The sequence below is a fragment of the Apodemus sylvaticus genome, chromosome 7, assembly GCF_947179515.1.
Source record: "Apodemus sylvaticus chromosome 7, mApoSyl1.1, whole genome shotgun sequence".
Taxonomy (NCBI): Eukaryota; Metazoa; Chordata; class Mammalia; order Rodentia; family Muridae; genus Apodemus; species Apodemus sylvaticus.
This window is the reverse complement of record NC_067478.1, coordinates 33,990,596-34,010,274: the sequence shown is the minus strand read 5'-3', so window position 1 is coordinate 34,010,274 and position 19,679 is coordinate 33,990,596. Positions and strand designations below refer to the sequence as shown.

The 19,679-nt window shown below is 47.8% G+C and overlaps 1 protein-coding gene across 3 annotated transcripts in view; it reads left to right on the top strand.

The window, feature by feature from the left end:
• The window catches only part of Rasgrf1 (Ras protein specific guanine nucleotide releasing factor 1), a 104,746-nt gene that overhangs the window by 76,138 nt on the left and 8,929 nt on the right, over nt 1-19,679 (top strand). For all 3 annotated transcript variants that reach the window (XM_052189294.1, XM_052189293.1, XM_052189295.1), the window contains 7 exons: nt 733-839; nt 1,242-1,354; nt 3,524-3,587; nt 7,867-7,970; nt 9,483-9,567; nt 14,303-14,500; nt 18,474-18,553. In XM_052189294.1, the coding sequence (XP_052045254.1) occupies nt 733-839; nt 1,242-1,354; nt 3,524-3,587; nt 7,867-7,970; nt 9,483-9,567; nt 14,303-14,500; nt 18,474-18,553 (751 nt within the window). The remainder of the gene's footprint in view (nt 1-732; nt 840-1,241; nt 1,355-3,523; nt 3,588-7,866; nt 7,971-9,482; nt 9,568-14,302; nt 14,501-18,473; nt 18,554-19,679) is intronic.

Below are 19,679 nucleotides of genomic sequence, written 5' to 3'. Positions count from 1 at the left end.
AGCCTTGCTTGCTGCTATTTACCCTGCTGACCGTTCCTCTTAAGGAGGCTGAGATGGGGCCTTCTTCCTGCACCAGCTTGGCTCTGCACACCTAGACCTGCCGCCAGGGCAACCGTGTGTTTAGGATGCACCCTTTCTTTCCACTTTCCATCATCAATGGAATAATGTCTGAGCTATGTTGCTCATCAGCCCCTTAAATGGAAGCCTTAGCCTATCCAACACACAGACACACACAGACAAACAGACACAGACACACGCACACACCTAGATTTACCCTCCCTTCCATCCACTCTGAACTGCTGCTACCCCCTCTTCCTGCAGGCCCTACCAGTGTTTCCTGGAGTCCCCTTCTCCCTATCAACTCCCCTTTGGTCCTTGGCCAAATTCTATTCCGGGCCAAGAACATCAACCGAGAAAGCCCTCGGCAACCTTCCTCCCATTGCTTGCTTCCACAGCAATGGTTGCACTCCAAAGGCTAGAAGGGGGGTCCTGGAGAGCTCTGGCCTCGGGTACCATATAATCTTATTGGGGGGACTCTTTCTGAACCTTCTAGATGGAGCAGGTATGGCAGAGGCTGGGTGTTGAGGAACTGTAACACTGAAACTTTATGGCCTCTCATTGGAGTCTGAGCACAGTCATTAAGTGTTTCCCTCCAAGACCCTCAGATGAATCATGTCAGCTAAGTAAACTCGACGTCCTGTCCTTTTCTCTTTCTAACATTTGCACCGCCAGGGTATTCCACTGAGCAGAGAAATATTGACAAGGAGTTTGTGATCCGCAGAGCTGCCAGCAACCGTGTGCTCAACGTGCTCCGCCACTGGGTCACCAAGCACACCCAGGTGGGTGGGGCTCTGCCCCAAGAACAGGTGCCTCCCAGTGGAAGTAAGTGACAGCAGACAGTGGGTCAAACAGGAGACCCCCATTTTCCCAGGAGGGCCTGCTCAAGTTCCCCAGGGAAGAGAAGCAAGGACAGTCACAAAGACAAGGGGCCTATTTAACCACTTGTCTACACTAGAGTGCAGGTGGGCTTGGGCCTCCAACAACTGAGATCTTGGTCTTGTCTCAGTACCCTGTGCCTAGGACATTTGAAGCCCCACTTGTGGCCTTCCAGGAAATAGTGACAAGATAAGAAAACCAGAGCAGCTGCCATGGGCAGAAATAGACAGTCCTGCAGCCTAGCCCTAAAGTACTGCAGGGAAGTTTGTAATTACAGCCAGAGTTTCATGCCCATCTTCCCGCAGGACTTTGATACCAACACAACGCTCAAATATAAAGTGATCTGCTTCTTGGAGGAGGTCATGCATGACCCAGATCTGCTGACCCAAGAGCGGAAGGCAGCAGCCAACATCATCAGGTGAGAGGATCACCTTCTGGGTCCTGTCCCTCCATAGTGGCCTGCCTGGGCAGGAGATGTGTTAGGGTAGATAGAAGCCCCCAGAAATCTGGGAGCCATGGGCTATACTCCACAGCCAAGCTTGAAGGGTGTTGCATGGACTTCTGCTCTCCCCTCTTCCCACCCCTCACCAGACCTTGATGTTGCTAGGGACATAGCTCAGTAGAATTCTTGCTCCACCACATAAACTGAGTATGGTGGTGCATGTCTGCGATCCCATCTCTCAGTCATAATCCCAGCACTTGGGAGGCAGAATGATGAGAAGTTCAAAATCATCCTTGGCTCCATAGTAAAGCCTTCCTGGACCACATGAGACCCTGTTGGGGCTGGGTGTGGGGAGTGTACCACTTCTTTAAGTGTGTCGACAGCTGCTAATAGCTGTCCAGCGTAAGCTATCCAATGTGATAGGTACTGCCTACAGACAACCATTTAAATCTTAGTGCACTAACATTGAATACAATGATATTGTATCTCTCAGTTCCTAGAGCTCCAGTTGGCTAGAAGCTGCTATCTAAGCATGGGCCATCCCCTGTCCTCACTATAGAGGGTCTATTGGACAGTGTCCATAGGCATTCAAGGAATGCCTATTGGTTTAAACCCAGTTAAGTTGTTTGTGTCTCAAACCTGTGCTGTCCTTGACTCCCAGCCTGCCTCTCTAGCAGAGGTCAGGGTTCACATAGTCCCCAAGCCAAGCTGCCTCAGCCAGTGTGACTCACTGTTGACCAGAGTGAGGCCCTTAACCAAGCCTCATTTTCTCCTCTGTAAAATGGGTGAACAATGCTGGCTTCAAGGGTGTAGTAAGGCTTAAGTAAGATGGTGCATATAGTTTCTGCAGGTTCTCAGAAGGTAAATGGGGTAGGTGCACCAGCAGCCTACATCCTGCTCTCATTCCTCCCACTCAGGCTGCCTTCTCCAGCCCAACCTGGGGAGGATTCTTCTCCTTACCACCTGCCAGCCATGTCTACACCCTAGTCACTACATCTGCCCCAGACTTCCTACCAAATCCAGCTTAAGTACTTCCTGTGACCCAAGTCTCCAACCCTTTTTCTATCTCTGTACAGGCCTCATCACTCCATGTTCACAGTCCGAAGATATCATTGACCCTTCCTCATCTACAGTTCTCTCTCTCTCTCTCTCTCTCTCTCTCTCTCTCTCTCTCTCTCTCTCTCTCTCTGTGCGTGTGTGTGTGTGCGCGCGCGCGTGCGTGCCTCTGTGTGTGTGTGTGTGTGCATGTGTGTGTGCACGCGTGTGTAGAAAGAGAGAAAAGAAGGAAGTAAGACAGAGAAAGACATCTAGAAAGAACCTATAAATGGGATGACCACAGAAAAACTCATGCACACGAGTAGACCCAGGCTCATGTAGTCTCCCTCTAAGTTCTCATGGGAACTCAGAGAACTGTGTCCTGTGGGATTTCTTTTGCTGAGGGTCCTCAAGATAACCAGTTCTCACAGTGTCATGCCATTGGGCTGATCTCCAAAGTTCCACTCCCTCCAGACAACTCCTAAAGACCTCTCCCTATTTCTCCATGCATACCCCAGGCCTGGCCCTTGGTCTGCTAACAAGAGCCTACCACTCTATCCACCCCAATCTTCTCATAGCTTGCCCATGTGTCCTATCACAGCAAGTGCCTTGGGATGGAGAGGTCTTCCCTCACTTTCCCCTAATGCTCAGGACTCTAGTTAGGTTGGCCACACCCTCCCTTACTTCTCTCAACATAGTCCTCCTTGGGCTCTTGGGACTCCATTCTACTGTGTCACCTTATCTCTGATCAAGTCAGGCCTGAGGGGTATCCATCAAGAAATATCTCCTGTCTTCTGTCTATTCCGGTCCTCCATGTTACTTCACCATGTGTATCCCATCATGTGCACACAGAAATGCCTGCCACAGACCCAGCCTCACCTCAGAGTTGCTGCCTATGCCTCCTGGCACATACATGCACAACAGAGTGTAGGAAGCTCAGAGGCTAAGGGAGGCCCTTTTTCCCAGACAGAACAATCTAAGTCAGTAGATCAGAGAGACAGTGCTTCTGGGTAAAGGCAGTAAGCAAGGATCATGGGGGCAGAAGACAGGACAGGGAGGGAAGATCTATGAGAGAGGGATACTGGGACTTACATGATTTCCTCTCCTTAGGACTCTGACCCAAGAAGAGACAGTAGTTGAAAACCATAGGACGCTGGACGATCTCATAATGATGGTAAGCAGGATGACCATCTCATTTGATCACCAAGGCAACATCCTCCTCACCCTCATTACTTCGTGACCTGCTGACCTAACACAGTCATCCCTTGCATCCATTTTTTGTGGCTTTGTGACTAAGAAGCACAAACTAGGCAAGGTCCCTTCTCCCTGTCCTGGATCCTGGAAGTCGGAAGCAAAGATGTCTGCAGGCCTATGCTCTCCCAAGAGTTCTACGGGAGGACCCTTACTTGCCTCTGCCCACTGCTCATAACCCTGTGTCCCTCAGCTCCTGGCGAATCAATACAGTTCATGTCTCAGCAGTCCTTTGTAGCAGTTTCCAATTAAATACTCAAATAGATCCTGGCAGTGGTGGCACATTCCTCATTCCCCACCCCAATGCTCTGGGTCCCCAAATGAAAGACACATACACACGGCCTTTCTATTTTCATATGCCTTAAACAGCTCAATGACTGGGCCACTTCCTAACCTCCACGTGGCTAATCCACCTCCTTCCAATATCCCCAAGTCATTGCTTACTAAAATCTATATTCCATCTTTGGTGCACCGGACCCAGTCAGGCAGCCCTCTGAGGACCGCTCTCTCATGGCTCCTACGTGGCGGCTATGCGCTCTGTCCTGCACCGTCTCATGCGTGGCATCTCCCCTCTCCTCCACCTTCTCCTGGTGGATCTCCTCCTTTCCTCCTTCCTCTCCTTCCATAGCCTGAGAATCCTACAAGTCCCGCCTGTCTGCCCTGCCCAGCCATTGGCTGCCCGCAACTTTATTTACCAATCAAAACCTGCTGGAAACAGGGTCCCCTCAGTGTCTTACATGCAGATGTGTGGATTCTCATGCAATTTTTAGAACCCAAATTAACATAATACAAGCAGCATTAGACTAAACCCTCTCCAGTCCTTGTCTTATGGTTTCTATTGCTGTGATGAAACACCAACACTGTGACCAAAAAGCAACTTGGGGAGAAAAAGGTTTATTTGGCTTACACTTCCATGTTGCTGTTCATTATTAAAGGGAATCAAGACAGGAACTTTGAGGCAGGATCCTTGAGGCAGACACTGATGTAGGAGCCATGGAGGGGTGCTGTTTACTGGCTTGCTTCCCCTGACTTGCTCAGCCTGCTTTCTTATAGAACCTAGAACCACCGGCCCGGGGGTGGCACCACCCGCCATGAGCTGCCCCTCCTCCACTGATCACCAATTGAGACAGTGCCTTACAGCTGGATGTCATGGAGGCATTTTCTCAACTGAGGCTCCGTCCTCTCTGATGACTCTAACTTAACGTCAAGCTGACGCCTCAAACCACCCAGAACAGTCCTGGAGCCATTTCCTCCTGTGTCCTTTCGTTGTCTTCCTTCCGTGTACCTGTCTCTGTCCACTGCGTCCATATTTCTCATCTTACAAGGACATCAGTAATGTTGACCCACCCTGATGGCCTCATTGGAAATTCATTACATTGGCACAGGTTCTAGACCAGCACCAGGGCCTAGGAAATTGCTTCTTTACTGAGGATCAATATCTACCTAGTAACACTGCCACTTCTCTTCATCCACCATGCCTCCTCATCTCCCTTACCCCTCCCTTCTCTCTTTCATACTTCGTGAGGAGAGTCCTCTGATGGAGGCCTGCATGCTAAAAGAACATTATTCTGAAAGATTGCAGATCTACTTGTCAGTGGTGTTGCAAGTTTTCATTACCCCTTATTGCAAATGTGGCAACTGAGGCACAGAGACCTAAATCACCCACTCAGAGGTGTGAGTGGGAAGTGGTAGGCCATTGAGCTATTCCCACTCAGGTGCAGCTGACCCCAGAGAAAGCCTCCACCCCCTACACCACAGCGCCTCATCCTGAAGAGTCATGGTGTGCTCACTGAACCTGCCCTGAAATGACAGGACCTCAGGAGAGAGCTGTGCTCTCCACGAAAGAGCATGAGCTAGGGGCTGCCTTCCATGTGCCCTACAGGAACGGTGGCCTCGAGCACTTCCACCACTGGGCTAGAACACTCGGAATGCCTTTGTGAACCAATCCAGAGCTCCCAGCCACTGAATTATGATGGTTAGAGATACTCAATTCAGACTCGTGTAACCTCCCCTGAGTTAGACTCAATGTGATCCCAGCTCAGCTCCAGGCTGACCAGTGAGAGCACTAGAATATCAGCAGTATCCAGTGTAATGACTCAGAGCTCCTCTCTCCTCCCCTCACCCACCATCCACGAAAGCACAGTACCCACCCACACTCCGGCCAGGAATAACCCCATATGGCTGGTGCTCCCCGGAGCCCATGCAGCTCCTCCACCCGTCCACCCACCCCACCCCCACTAAAGCAGGGAAGGTGGTGGCATCCAGATGCCACTTATTGCAGACTGATCCTCTGGGTTAGTATCTGAGGATACTGCAATAGCCTTCCTCACCATTTCCCCAACACTGAGAATACCCTGTGCTACTGTTTGCCAACAGGGGCCTGGCAGGAATGTTTAAACTTCCTGAGTACAAGGGCTCTTTGCCTCTGTAAATGTTCTGGGGCTCTTCTAGAACAAAAGGTCATTGAGCCCTATCTCAGCCCACCCCAATCCTTGACAGATACCCAAAGCCTTTGAATGACAGGTCCAGCTAAATGGAAGCCAGCAGCCTCAGTGAGCAGGAGAAAATTGGCTTGCCACATTAATTCTCACAAGCCTTCTGGAAGGGGACAGAAGTTGTCACTCTGACCCTACTCCCAAAGCCACTTCGTCCCTGGGTAATATCGAAAGTGAGGAGAAGGCTACCCCTATATAGCACCTAGAGCCACTGGGCCTCTGAGCCACACTCCAGCATGACCTCCCAGATTCCTCTGCGAGCCTCCCAGCCCCACCATCCTGAACCCAGCCCTGAGACACCCGCAAAGAACCGTCAGGAGTGACTGCAGCTAAGCAGCCCACCTCCGGAGGGCCCATCCCAAAGAGCACAGGAGAAATACCACCACAGAGGCCTTGCCCTACAGCCCAGCCACTCAAAGCCTTTCTCTCCTCATGCCCACATCCATCCCCTTTGCCTGCCTGAGAACTCATCCCCTCCCCCAAAGGCATTTGCTCCCCACACCCACACACCCAGACACCCACACCCACACCTGGGCTTCTGTGCTCTGCCCTGGTGACTGATCTGCTACCACAGAGAATCTGTTATCCCACGAGGTCCCTGCTCTGTGAAGCCCCCCTGAGCAGGGACTGTGCTTGCAGGTCTGCCTGTCCTGAGTGTCTGATGCAAGCCTGGCAGTACAGACCTCAATGATCGCAGACAAAGTGGGGGTAGGGGAGCAGCAGAGCGCTCAACCGCGAGGAATGGCATGCTCTCTGGGTGTGGGTGGACCCCACTTCCCTTCAAGCTGTGCAGATGGGCCACTTGGGCACTCGGCCAACTGCTGGAACTCCTAGATGAGAGAGAGTAAGTGGAAGGAGGCACAAATCTGGAATGACCCAGCTCTAAGCCTGTTCTACCTGGTAGCCCTCCCCTCTTCTCCTGTATGACCCAGCTGGCCCCAAGGTACTGAAACCTTTAACCTGACGCACCCCTCAGTGAACACAGGCTCCTCCAACAGTAGCATCGTTTCCTCCCTTCCTCATCCCCAACTCCCAAATCCAGCAGCCCTAAAGCCTTCCTGCACTCCTGAGCACACCGACTTCCCTGTGCCACCCTCATCCATGCCATGGGTGCCCCGTCCCTGACTGATGTTTCCCTATGGGTGTTCCCATATGTGAGCCAGGTGACAAATAATCTTAAAAGTAGCATCCATCAGTGAGCCTCCTAAGTCAGGGACACAGTAGCTGAGAACTGGGCCAAACAGCTGTCTTCTGCTCACAAAACAGGACTAGTGCCTTTAGTACGACTCATACTCAGGACCCCACAGCTGCAAATGAGCTTCAAAGAAAAAGTGTGTTGGACCTGCCTGGGACCAGGCAGAGCCCAGAGGAAGTGGCCCATCACAGCTGGGGTCAGATTCCCAGGCTTGCATCCCAGCCAGGGTACTCATCTGAGCAGCTAGGGCAGGCAGTCCTTGGCCTCCTTCCTATGTATGTAATGGTGGCTCCCTACAGGGTAGGTAACCACCTCCTCCTCCAGGGAGAGTGCTCTGGGAGCACAGGACACACACACACACACACACACACGGGGTGCAACAAGCAGTGGGGACCAGCATCCTCGTTGAGAGCCTAGCCACCCACCAGAACCCAGAGGAGATTCCTCTCAGAAAAGCACCAGAAGTCCATAGGCATCACCTCGTGGGCCTGACTGTGACCTTGCTCCCTCAGACAGAGGGTCTGAAGATTGAGCCCTTCGAAAACCACTCAGCCATGGAGATAGCAGAGCAGCTGACCCTGCTGGATCACCTTGTCTTCAAGGATATTCCTTATGAGTAAGTGCATGTGGCTGCGGCCTCTGCTCCCCGTCCTCCCTCCTCAGCATATCTCTGACGCTAGCTGTGTGAACTCTCCAGAGCTTGGAAAGAGCTCTCCTCTCCTGCTCCTTCTTTGCCTATTCACATGTAAGCACAAGCCTCTCTCCTCATACACACACTTTTGTGGAAGTATCTCTAATTCAGAATCCTCTTTCTGGGGGTACAGAAAGAGTCCATGTTTATTTGCACATAGGCATAAGTGTATATGTATATGTGTGTATGTGTGTTTCTCTATATCTCTCTCTCAGTGTTGTGTGTGTGTGTGTGTGTGTGTGTGTGTGTGTGTGTGTGTGTGTACAAGCCCTAGGAACAAATTTCGAGAATGGCCTTGGACTCTGATGAAGCCTCAGTCCTGCTGCTGTCTGCCCTGCCCTGTCTTTAGTCACCTTGGTTTTCCCTGTAATTACAAAAGTTTATGTCTGATAAACTTCATCTAATAACCCACATGCATTTGTGAACACTGTTCATGTCCTTAGCAGTGCATTCTAGGTTAAGATGGCTTTCTGGTTTCATTTTTATTTTTAAAGCTAAACTAAACTTCCTCTCAAACAAGGCATTTCTCTGAATTTCCAATAATTACTATGTAACAATTTCTCAACGTTGGTATCACCATATCTGAGGCCACAGATCAGGGCCTTCAATGCATGTAGTTTGCCTTCCAGAGGCATGTTCATAGCCTCACAGACATGAATATAGCCTCACCTGATGACAGGGTTGGCCTGGAGATCTACAAACCCCCAGGATGTAGAAGCAGTATGACTCCTGCCTCCCTCTGGTAGCAAGAGCAAGATGTATGTTCACAGATGTTACCTCCCCAAAGTTTACCAGTCTGTGGGACGTCATTCAAGTACCACTACTGGTCACTTAGCAACATGGGCAGTCAGTGGCTTCCCCATTAGGTTCCCTGTGCCAGAACAGACTGCTTGGAACTGGTTTGTGGCTATTTTATCCTCTTATGGCCCACCTTTTTTTTTTTAATAGCATTGAGAATTGAACCCAGGGCCTTGAACATGCTAGGCATATGCCCTACCGCCAAACTCCTTTTGTGGCTGTGTGTCACCTTATTCTGACCAGATATCCTGGCTCCCGCCCACAGCTGTGTAGCCAGGGCCAGCTTGCTTCGCTGTTAAAATGTAGAAACAAGATCTATAGGAAAATCTGCTGTGCTCAGCCATCTCTTACCCCATCTCTTTCCAGTGTCATGAAGGCCTCCCATTTCACAGATGAGGAAAAGACCCAGAATGCAAAGCGCCTGTCTGAAAGCACACATACACACACACACACACACACACACACTGAAACAGGGCGTCCAGAGCTGGGCTTGAGCTCAAGGTTCCTTCCTCTCTAGGCCTCTGCAGAGGGCTGCTCCCCTAGAAATGATCACCTCAAAAAGCAAAGGACCTAGCCTACACTGAATGAGCACAGCAGAGCTAATGTCATCTATTCTGGGTTCCCCTTTCCTCCCCGCAGAGAATTCTTCGGCGAGGGCTGGATGAAGGCCGAAAAGTATGAACGGACTCCTTACATCATGAGAACCACCAAACACTTCAACCATGTGAGTGAATACGCATGCTCATGGCAGGTCCTTTCTGTCAGGCTTTTGATTGGTGAGGCCACCAGGGGGCCGAGGGGAGGGCAGGCTGCTCTCAGCTCCATAGCCAGGGCCAACTTGATTCACTTCAGTCTTGGGTTCTTCACCTGGTAGACAGACGATGTGAAAGGGTTGTGTAAAGATCAACTGGGATAGTCATCTCGAGCCATTGACCATCAATGGCTCCTGAGGAGCCTCTCAGGCCTGTAGCCACCACAGCGACCTCCTTCTTAGAGTGGGGTCATAGCAGACCGGTAGCAGAAAGGATGAGAAGGAGAAAGAGTTTTCTTGTTATGTTTCTTATTTTCTTACCTCATCTCAGCCTTAGAAATAAGCAAAATGAGTGTGGAAATGGCTGACAGCTTCTCTCTGATATGAGCATTACCCAAACTCTTCTGACTTTCCAAAATGTCAGCTAGGAGTTTCGTCTACCCTAGACAGGATGGTGTGATGTGCTAGCCAGCACATTTCCTTGTGTGGTGTGTAAGATGGCTCCACACTTAGCACTAAGGAGACCAGAGCCCCAGAGACGCTGAGAACAAGGCTGGGTTTGAGCCAAGGGCTTGAGACTGCCACCGGACAGAGCTGAGAGAGCCCTGCACCTGGCTCCTCAGTTCCCACCCCCAGTTCTCTCTCCACCATTGGCTCTTCTGGAGGAGATCAGTTAAGAGGGGACAAAACACAAAAGCAGAAAAGTGGCCCTGTGTAAGTGACAAAAAGGGCTTGAGTTGACTGATTAGGGCACTAAGATCAGACTGGTGTAACACACATAGACAGACAGACAGACAGACAGACAGACAGACAGAGAGAGAGAGAGAGAGAGAGAGAGAGAGAGAGAGAGAGAGCAGGGGCTAAACACTCTTCAGAGTCTTCCGGGGAAGGCTTGTGTTTACAAGAGGCACTTGCAAAGTTCTTTAATAAAAGTAGCCTCTAAGATTTCACATAGTTGCCTAGCACCATGTTCTGTATGTATAACAATCTCATCTTAAGTATGCATCACCCCTAGGAGATGGGGGCTCCTGGCACATTCAAGATCCTGAGATGCAGAGGTCCGGAAGGGTCTGCTGATTGGCATGTGGTACCACTTATGTGGTCCATTGTTGCACAATGGAAGATGACTATATGAAAAACAATACTCTTGCAGATACCTATAATTCCAACATTCAGGATGCTGAGGCAGGAGGGTGACAAGTGCAAAGCCAACCAAGGCTACATAACAATATCTGATCTCAAAAGAAAACAAAGGGGTGTCAGTGCCGGAGTGCACCAGTACGTACAAGGCCCTGAGCTGGGTCTAGCTCTGAAAACATTCTCTCCCAGAATCGTTAATCTCTGCATCCTTGGGACTTCTCTTCTCCTAGCCTTGTACCATTCCTGAGAACATTTGCACACAACGTCTTCACTCTCTAGTTTAATCAGCACAAGTAAAGAGCCTCCTATGGTCAGAGGTGGGAGCACATAGTGTCACTTGTCCTGGCGACAGACAGCATCATATATCAACCCCAGCAAAAATAGTTCCCTGACAAACACCATCCAGGAGTGCCCTTGTCAGCCAGGAAGAAATGAGGAAAGCACAATATTGCAGTGCCAGGAAGAAAGGTGCAACCTGGCCCTGGAACTCTGTGCACCCAGGGTGCAGTAAGTATGGGCCAGGAACAGGATGGGTAATCATTGATACTGTGGAGTAGGCACTATGAGAAAAACTTCCCATCTCTTTTAACCCATGACTCTGAGTCTATAGAAGAAGAAACTGAAGCTGAATGAGATTAAACGGTACTGCCCAGGTGACATAGAAAAGTCCACCTTTGAACTCACACAGCCCTCTGGAGGCTGCCCTTGTGACTGTTTGGCACTTGACATCTCTGTTCACACCCAATCACACTGCTCAGAGATAGAATGCGTGCCTCTGTGCCAGGGGGGTATCTTAATCTCTGAGATAGTTTGATATTCTACTATTCCTTTGCCGCTAATGCCTTTGTCCTATTGATTGGCACTTGCTAGGATCTCCAGCACTAGGACCAGACTTGGGTGAGACAGGCATGCATCCAGGGTGCAAAGCAGAAGGAGCCACCCACCCTCCACACTTACCCCCTGGTGCCTCAGTTACCCCAGCTCCCCCCCCAGGACAATGTGGAATGCAGATGGAGACTCTGGGCCCTGTTCTTGTTTTTACAGGAAAAGCTTTTAATCTTCCCCTGTGTAAAAGGAGATAAAGTTAGAAACAATGCCTTTCTATTCCTTGAATGCCAATAATTTTTACCATTAATGTTGACATTTTTATTTTTCTTATTTATTTTTAATGTATATTTGTGTGTGCCTGAGAATATTTTATCTGTGCCTTGTTCATGAATGTGCCAACAGAGGCCAGAGAAGGCACTGGATCCTCTACAGTTGTAGTCACAGGTTGTGAGCAACATAACACGGGGTGCTGGGAACTGAACCCAGGTCCTCTGCATGAGCAGCAAATACTTTTAGCCTTTGGCTCATATCGCCAACTCATACATTGATTTTTATTCAAAGTTTGCTCTATAACTGCTGAGATAGTCATCTGATTCCTCCTTCCCATAACCCATTGACATGATAAGTGAGAGTTGCATAGATTTTCTAATCTTCAAAGATCCTGTGCCTCTGGCACAAACTTAACAGAGCCATAGAATACAAATAGCTGGATACCTGATTTTTCTTTCCTGTGCTGCCTGTCTCTGGTGCTGGAATAAACACAGTGATGGTTTAGTAGAATATATTAACAAGCATTCTTTTTGTTTCTCTCTCTTGCGGAGGATCTCACTCACTTGTTCTTTTTTTAGTTCTTTTAAAAGGTTTTTATTCCAGTGTTTTCTGTGTGGAAAGATATTTTAATGTCTTTGACAAGATGTGTCAGTGGGAAAACCTACTGCCAAGGCTGATAACCCGAGTTCCACACTGGAACCAACAGCCTCAAGTTGTTCTCACATGCACTGTGGAATATGCCAACCCACCCCCTGCATGCCAACATACACACAGAAATAAACAAGCAAATGTAAAAACCCCACCTCCCTTCTTGGCATCTACGGCATAGCAACTGCTTTAGAGAAGGCTTCTCGGCAGCACAGCTCTACCCGTTTGTGTGTAATTGTCTCTTAACACCTTTTTTTTTTTTAATAACAAGTTTTTTTTTCCTTTTGAAAGACTTTATTAATTTTTACTTGCATATAAATAAATACATTTATTTCATTGCAATACTTTCACTTATTATTATTATCATTTAATATTATTATACTTCACTTATTTTCTGTTTTAAAATAGACACAAGGCAACATGCAGGGATGCAAGTGTTCCTGAGCCTAGCTCCTTGCAGCTCTAGTTCCCTGATGTTTGGGCCCCAGCTCCCGCCCTGGAGCCACTCCCGCTCCAGCTCACACATAGTTTGTTAGTATGAATGTGATTGGCAGGGTGCGGAATTCCAAGGAAGTCTAGTCTGCTGCATATGTGAGGCGGGAAGAGAGCATGGTGGGAGGTGTCCTCAGAGCCAGGTTTGCCGTGCGTACTTGCGTGCGTACTTGCACTTTCGAGTCACTCCATTGAGTTCCAAAGCAATTTTCACTGTTTAACTGTTTGACATTGAACTCGTAGGTTAGTTATGAAAGAATGGTTCTTTTTTTTTTTCACCTCATGAATACATACTTTATTTTTACCAGCAGCAACAACTAACATCTATTTAATGTTTATATACTACAATACATGTATCACTGATGAAGAAAATGAGATTCAAAGGCTTTATAAGACTCTCCCAAGAATACTTGATCATACGATGCTAGATAAACTTGAATCTCAGACTCATAAGCGTTACCGCTGTGCTTTGACTTCCTCTACTGGCCTACAGAGTTTTCAGGTTTTTAGCTGATAGCTACTGGGAAAGTATGTTCTGCATTCTTAATATGTAACATAATATGTGAAATGCAAACAAACGAACAAAACAAAACAAAAACCAAATAAAACCCCCCACATATGTGAACTCAGCAGAATGACTGAACAGGTACCACCTACCGCCTATTTCTTGGGCTGTGCATCCTTCATCCAGACTGTTGTATTCTTTTTTTTTAATTCGATATATTCTTTATGTACTTTTCAAATGATTTCCCCTTTTCTGGCTCCCCACTCCCCAAAAGTCCCATAAGCCCTCTTTCCTCCCCCTGTTCCCCCATCTACTCCTTCCTACTTCCCTGTTCTGGTATTACCCTATACTGCTGCACTGAGTGAAAGAATGGTTCTTATTCAAGGATTTTACATCCTCCATAACCTTTTTCTTCCATGAAATCCTACATGATTCTCATTAACTTAAATTCCAAGGTAATTCATAGATCTCTTGTTATTTGGGTGGCAAAAGTCTTTGTCATCATATTTCTTGCTCATTTTTAATTTTATTTTATTGAGGTGAGGTCTTACTATGTAGCTCATGCTGGCCTCAAATTTGGGGTCCTCCCGCCTATACCTCTTAAGTACTGGGATTGCTGCCATCCTCAGCTTCCTTGTGTTTTTTAATTGAGCATCACTAATTTATAGGGCTATGTCTCCTCATATTAAGCATTTGTTCTGATAGTTTTCCAGTTCATTGTTTGGGAATTTTTAACAAGAAATTGTGTCTGTAAATAATGATTTTGTTATCTTTACAATATTTATTCCTCATACTTTTTTCCTATTGTATTGCATTGGCTTAAAGGTCAGTTACTTCATTACTTCCGAAGTTATCCGAAATGAGGATATCAACGCAAGGGCAAGCGCCATCGAGAAGTGGGTAGCTGTGGCCGACATATGCCGCTGCATGAACAACTATAATGCTGTGCTGGAGATCACTTCTGCCATCAACCGCAGCTCAATCTTCCGACTCAAAAAGACCTGGCTCAAAGTTTCCAAGCAGGTGAGGACAGAAAGCTGGCACTGCTGCCAGATGGACCTGGGGTGGGGTTGGGAGCAGGGAAACCAGAATCAGCAGGTGTGAACAAAAGATGGAGATGAGGGTTCAGATTTCCAGGAAAACAGTGTCAGTTAAGACCAGATATATAGCCCACAGATGTGGCAGTGGACCTGTGAAACTTCAGTTCCTACTTGGACAATTGAGATCCCACAGTGGGAGCCATAAGGCAGCAATTATTGGTACCAATGCTCTTTGCCTTGGTTTAGGACAAGAGCAGTATCTGAATAACTGTAATCTACCAGATAATTAGTAATCTCAAATCTAAATTTGATCTCTGTTCATGCAGAGCATGATTCTGAAAAAGCATTAAGGTGGATCTTCTTAGGCAATAAAGTTCTGTGCACAGGGTCATGAGGGATAGATCATAAGAAGTCTCTTTAACAAAGCACACTACGAGCACTTCAGCGCTTCCTTGGTGAACTTAGTGGGTGCCCCAGCCCTGGTTCACACATCTGCAAGAGAATAGACAAGCACCACCACGGAGCCTCTAAAGACATCTAGAGGTGGCAGTGGTGTCTGTGGTCTTTCCACTGAGAGAGTCTCTACAGCCTTCTAGATTTGCATTCTATAGTCCCTTCATTTCCCTTTATTGCCTGTTCTTGTTATCTTCCTTGAGCAAGTAGCAGGCTGTAATCTTAACCCTACTAGCACTCATCAGCTCCATAAATCTTCTTACTTAGGTAAGCATCCAAACCAGGAAAGCTTTGACTTGTTTGGATGGACCCGTCTTCTGTCCTTCCCTGCTTTTTAAGCGCTCCAGCCCCTGACCACCTCTTTACCTCTCAGTGAGACTGGGCCTCTTCCTCATTGGCATACTTGATGCCCAGATCAGGGTTAGAGCCATGGGAGATGTCTTTATTGTTAGTAACTCCACGAAAGAATAGAAGCTGGGGACTTCAAGGACAACTGGCCACACAGGCACATGCTATCATAAACTGAAGTCAGGGTTGAACAAAACCCTAAAGAAGCCTCAAGTCTTCTGAGTCAACATGGCTTGTCAAGGATTAGCCTGGGTCATAGGGAGCCTATTCCAGTTCAGTATCGTACTCGCCCTCACTGTGTTGTTGGGTGGTGGCACCCTTTCTAGGGATCCCCTAGGCTGGGCTTCACTTCCTGTCCCATGAGACTCTTCCTAGAATGCACATGTTATATCTCATAGCTATATTTCCTCAGCATCTCCATCCTTGTGGAGTTGAGGGGTATGGGAATCATGGCCATTCTAAAACCATCCATTGTCTTCCACAGGAGTCTAAAACAAGAGCAGTTACTGATCAGTGTATGCAGCCTGGCCTGCATTCCAGACATCATTCAGAAGCAGGAGCCAGCAGGTCTGGTCTAATAAAAGTAAAGGCACATTCAGGCCTTAACTTGTTCTGACTGCCTTCTCTGGCCTTTCTGTCTATGCAGTAGTTATGCACCTACACTCTGCTTGGCTCTGATGGCTTCTGGAAGGCCATGTGCATGGCCCCACCAACAAAAGCCAGGTTTATTATCTCTCTGAATAGCTTGTGGACTCTTGTGACCCACCAAGATGACCACAATTCCTAAAGACTCAGAAACAAGTCTCCTTTTTAACACTTTCTTTAGTATATCAGTCTCATCCAATAAAGCATGATGTCAAATGCAGACCAGCCTTACAGGAAGGTCAAATGTGCTTTGAAATTTTGTGTTTCTCCTTTTTGTTTTCAGTTCCTTCCCCATCATCTTTCAAACAATCTCTGTCTCTTGAGGAAGTGTCTAATATGACTCTTTGGGATAGCAAGAATACATGATGTGCCTGTGGTTCCTCACCCCAAGGAAGCTGAATCTGTAGGGACGAAAGCCAGTCTTCAGCTCCCTATATGCCTTGACCTCTTTAGGAGGAGATAATCTTCATCACTTGATGTCTTCTGTTTGGTAAGCAGGAAAAGAAGGCATTTTGGAGGCCACAGAAGCATCTTCCTTCTTGACAATGTTCCTGACGTAGACTCTTTGCTTATTCCTTGATTCCAGTAACATATCTAGAGCTTCTGCCTTTTCTGCCCACTGATGTTCAGAGACCCTCAAGACCCAGTGGCCTAGCACCCCAGGGAACATTAGAAAGTGGGAGCTCTAGGGCTAACCTAAGCACAGTGTGTGCTTAGGAACCCAATAAGAAAGCTCCACAACCTTCCAAACACTATCCTGGATAGAGTACGACAGCCCAGAAACAGTCCATGTCTGCAGTAGGCATGAGGCTGCCAAAGAAACCAATTATGCCCTGCTCAGAGCCACAGCTGGTCCCCAAACAGAAGTAACCTACCTAGGGCCAGTGAGATGGCTTCGTAAGTAAAGTGAATCATGTGACCTTGGGTCAATTCCCCAGAGCCCATGGTAGAAGGAGGACTCCTGAGGCATGTCCCCCAACTTCTACCTACATTCACAAATCACACACACACACACACACACACACACACACACACACACACACTAAAAATAGGAAATAGCCTGTATGTGTGTTCATAGCTTCAAAGTATGGATATCCATCTTCCAAAATCTACCGTATCTACCCTAGTATTACGGGTATATCTATGGAATATCTATGGAATGGGGATTTGCTCTTGTGCATTCTGAGGATGGGTAACAGAGGCTTAGAAGGTCCCGCCCATATCTGTTGCTAAATCCCCACATCTGACCTGAATCCATACTGGGTCATTTCTCTGCACATGAGTGGACAAAGAGAGAAGAGAACAGGAAGAGCTAGCATGGGCAGTCACCAAGCCCCAGGTGCTGGAAGCCAGTGTCAAAGGAAGCTCAGTCACGTGCCTCAACTTGGTGTAGACTCTTCTGCTGCCACCAATGTCTGTCAGCGGATCAGAATGTGTTTGTGCGGGGTCAATCTAAACACCGGAGCTCCCGCTCTTTATAGCTGAGGAGCCAAACCAGTCAACATCTCTGTCCTGTCTTCTCCCTCAAAGGGCACGCCCTGAGCATCCATCAGCCATGTTCTGTGACTGCACACACTGTGGCCTGTGACTATGTCCTTCTGCGGCTGATCAGTACTCCTGGTCTTGTGATGCATGGCCATCCTCGACATAGATTCTCAGCCACATTCTGGATTTTGAGGGCCAGATCTGGAGAGGAAAAACGAATCCCTCCCTCCCTTTTATAACTAAGGGAAATGAGTACTTCAAAGAGACATCCCATAAACCAGGCAGGGAATGGAGTCCAGAGACACACAGACGCAGTGTAGGGCACTCTCCAGGGAATGTAGCTGTTCTTGCCAGACAAACCCAGCTGCCTACCCTGTGCCCCGCTCGTGAGTAGCCCGGCCTGGATGTTCATTTTACATACCCTTTGCCAAGCATTTCATCCTTTCCAAGCTCTTCCTTTTTGGACAATCCCTTCTTCTGCCATCCTTTTCCTCAATTCTTGACCTAGGATGGCATTCCTGGCCCATCAGAGTAAAGGGGTAAAAAAATTGTCAGATCCATTCTGTCCAGCTCGTGGAAACGTCCTAAAGGCTGGCATATACCTCAGTGGCAAGGCACTGACACTGTATGTCAGAAGCCCCAGATTTAGTCCCCAGCACTGAAAACAAAAACAAAACAACAACAACAAAAAAAAACAAAACAAAAAACTCATGACCATGAAAACTCTTATTAGTTATTTCCTGCTCTAAACACATCCTTCACCACGTCCTTCTAAATCACCAGTTCTCAGGATTTCACCAGTTTCCAGGGTCATTGCTCACTTTGGTATTCTGGGAGAGATATGTGAAGAGAGGTGCTTATGACAGAGATTGAGCCTAACTCCTAAGGAGATCAAGGATGAGGTTCCAGGCACAGAAAGTCTCCACATCCAAATGTGGCTTGGAGCCTCAAGGTCAGCTTGTTGGATCATGGGCTAGAGCCTGGCCATGTGTTGAGTGTTAGTAAATGCTTCTGATTCCTTCCAGACGAAATCCTTGCTCGACAAGCTCCAGAAGCTTGTGTCATCTGATGGCAGATTTAAGAACCTCAGAGAGACTTTGCGCAAGTAAGTGCTGTGTCTTCATTGTGTTTAAAATTGTAGTTCACGTTACAGAGGCATCTTCACACAACAACTGGTCCGAGCAGGAGGTCTGCCTGTCTGTCCCTCTGCCTACTCACAAGACCTATAGACTCTCCAGACCCCAGCAGTTGATCACCTTTGCCCTCCATTACCTACCAGAGAAATGCCAGAGCAACTGTCCATTGTTAATCATAGAGCTGGTGCTAGATTTCTTGATTCTTAAATGCAATATTCCATTTTAGTAGCTCCAGTGCACGATACCTAAGTCAAGTTATTTAAGGCAGCTGTTTCTTGTTCATGTGAAGAAAGACTCATGAGAACAAGTGTATACATTACTAACAGTTGCATCTTAGAATCTAAGAAATGTAGTAAGTTTTACCAATCGTTGGATAATTTCATCTTCCAGTTTGCAGGTCACCTCCCTGACCATTACTGTTGAACCCCATTGACACTTCCTGGGATGTAGGTTTCTCAACTCCAGAACTGTTGTCATTTGGACCAGGATGGTTCTGTGTTCAAGAGTTTCCTGGTACATTGTGGGACTTGTAGGCACACCCTGGCCTTGCTCCATGGGTTATTAATGACACCTCTCTTCTTAAGACTACCAGAAACATCTCCAAACACTGTGAACCCTATCCCTAAGACAGCTCACTCCATCCTGTCTTCCTAAACAATGATGGGGAGCCCATGCCAAGGTCATGTGGTCATGGCATTAGAGCCTGGATTTGGCCTGTGCTGGTCTCCAAGACCAGTACTCTGCAGTCTGCCTTGGGTACTGTCTCATGAGGTTCAGGCACCGCTGACAAGAAAGCCAAGACTCAGCTCACTGTGGCCAAATAACTCATGAGATATGGGCTCTGAAAAAACAAAGCTCTGCTTTTATTACTCCTGAGAAATGGTTTCTTCAGGCGTCGATTCTAGGTTCCGCCCTCATTTGTCCCTGGCTTGCTCCTGGCTAGCTGGCTTCTCACTGGACCTTGGAGATGCTGGGTCCCTCCAACTTCCAGGATTACTCTCTTCCCTTCTGTAAGGGATCTCTTGACCAGAGCGAGTAAGAGCCCCAATACTGTGCATTGGCCTGGGTCAGCCAACACCTCCAGCCCTTGACATT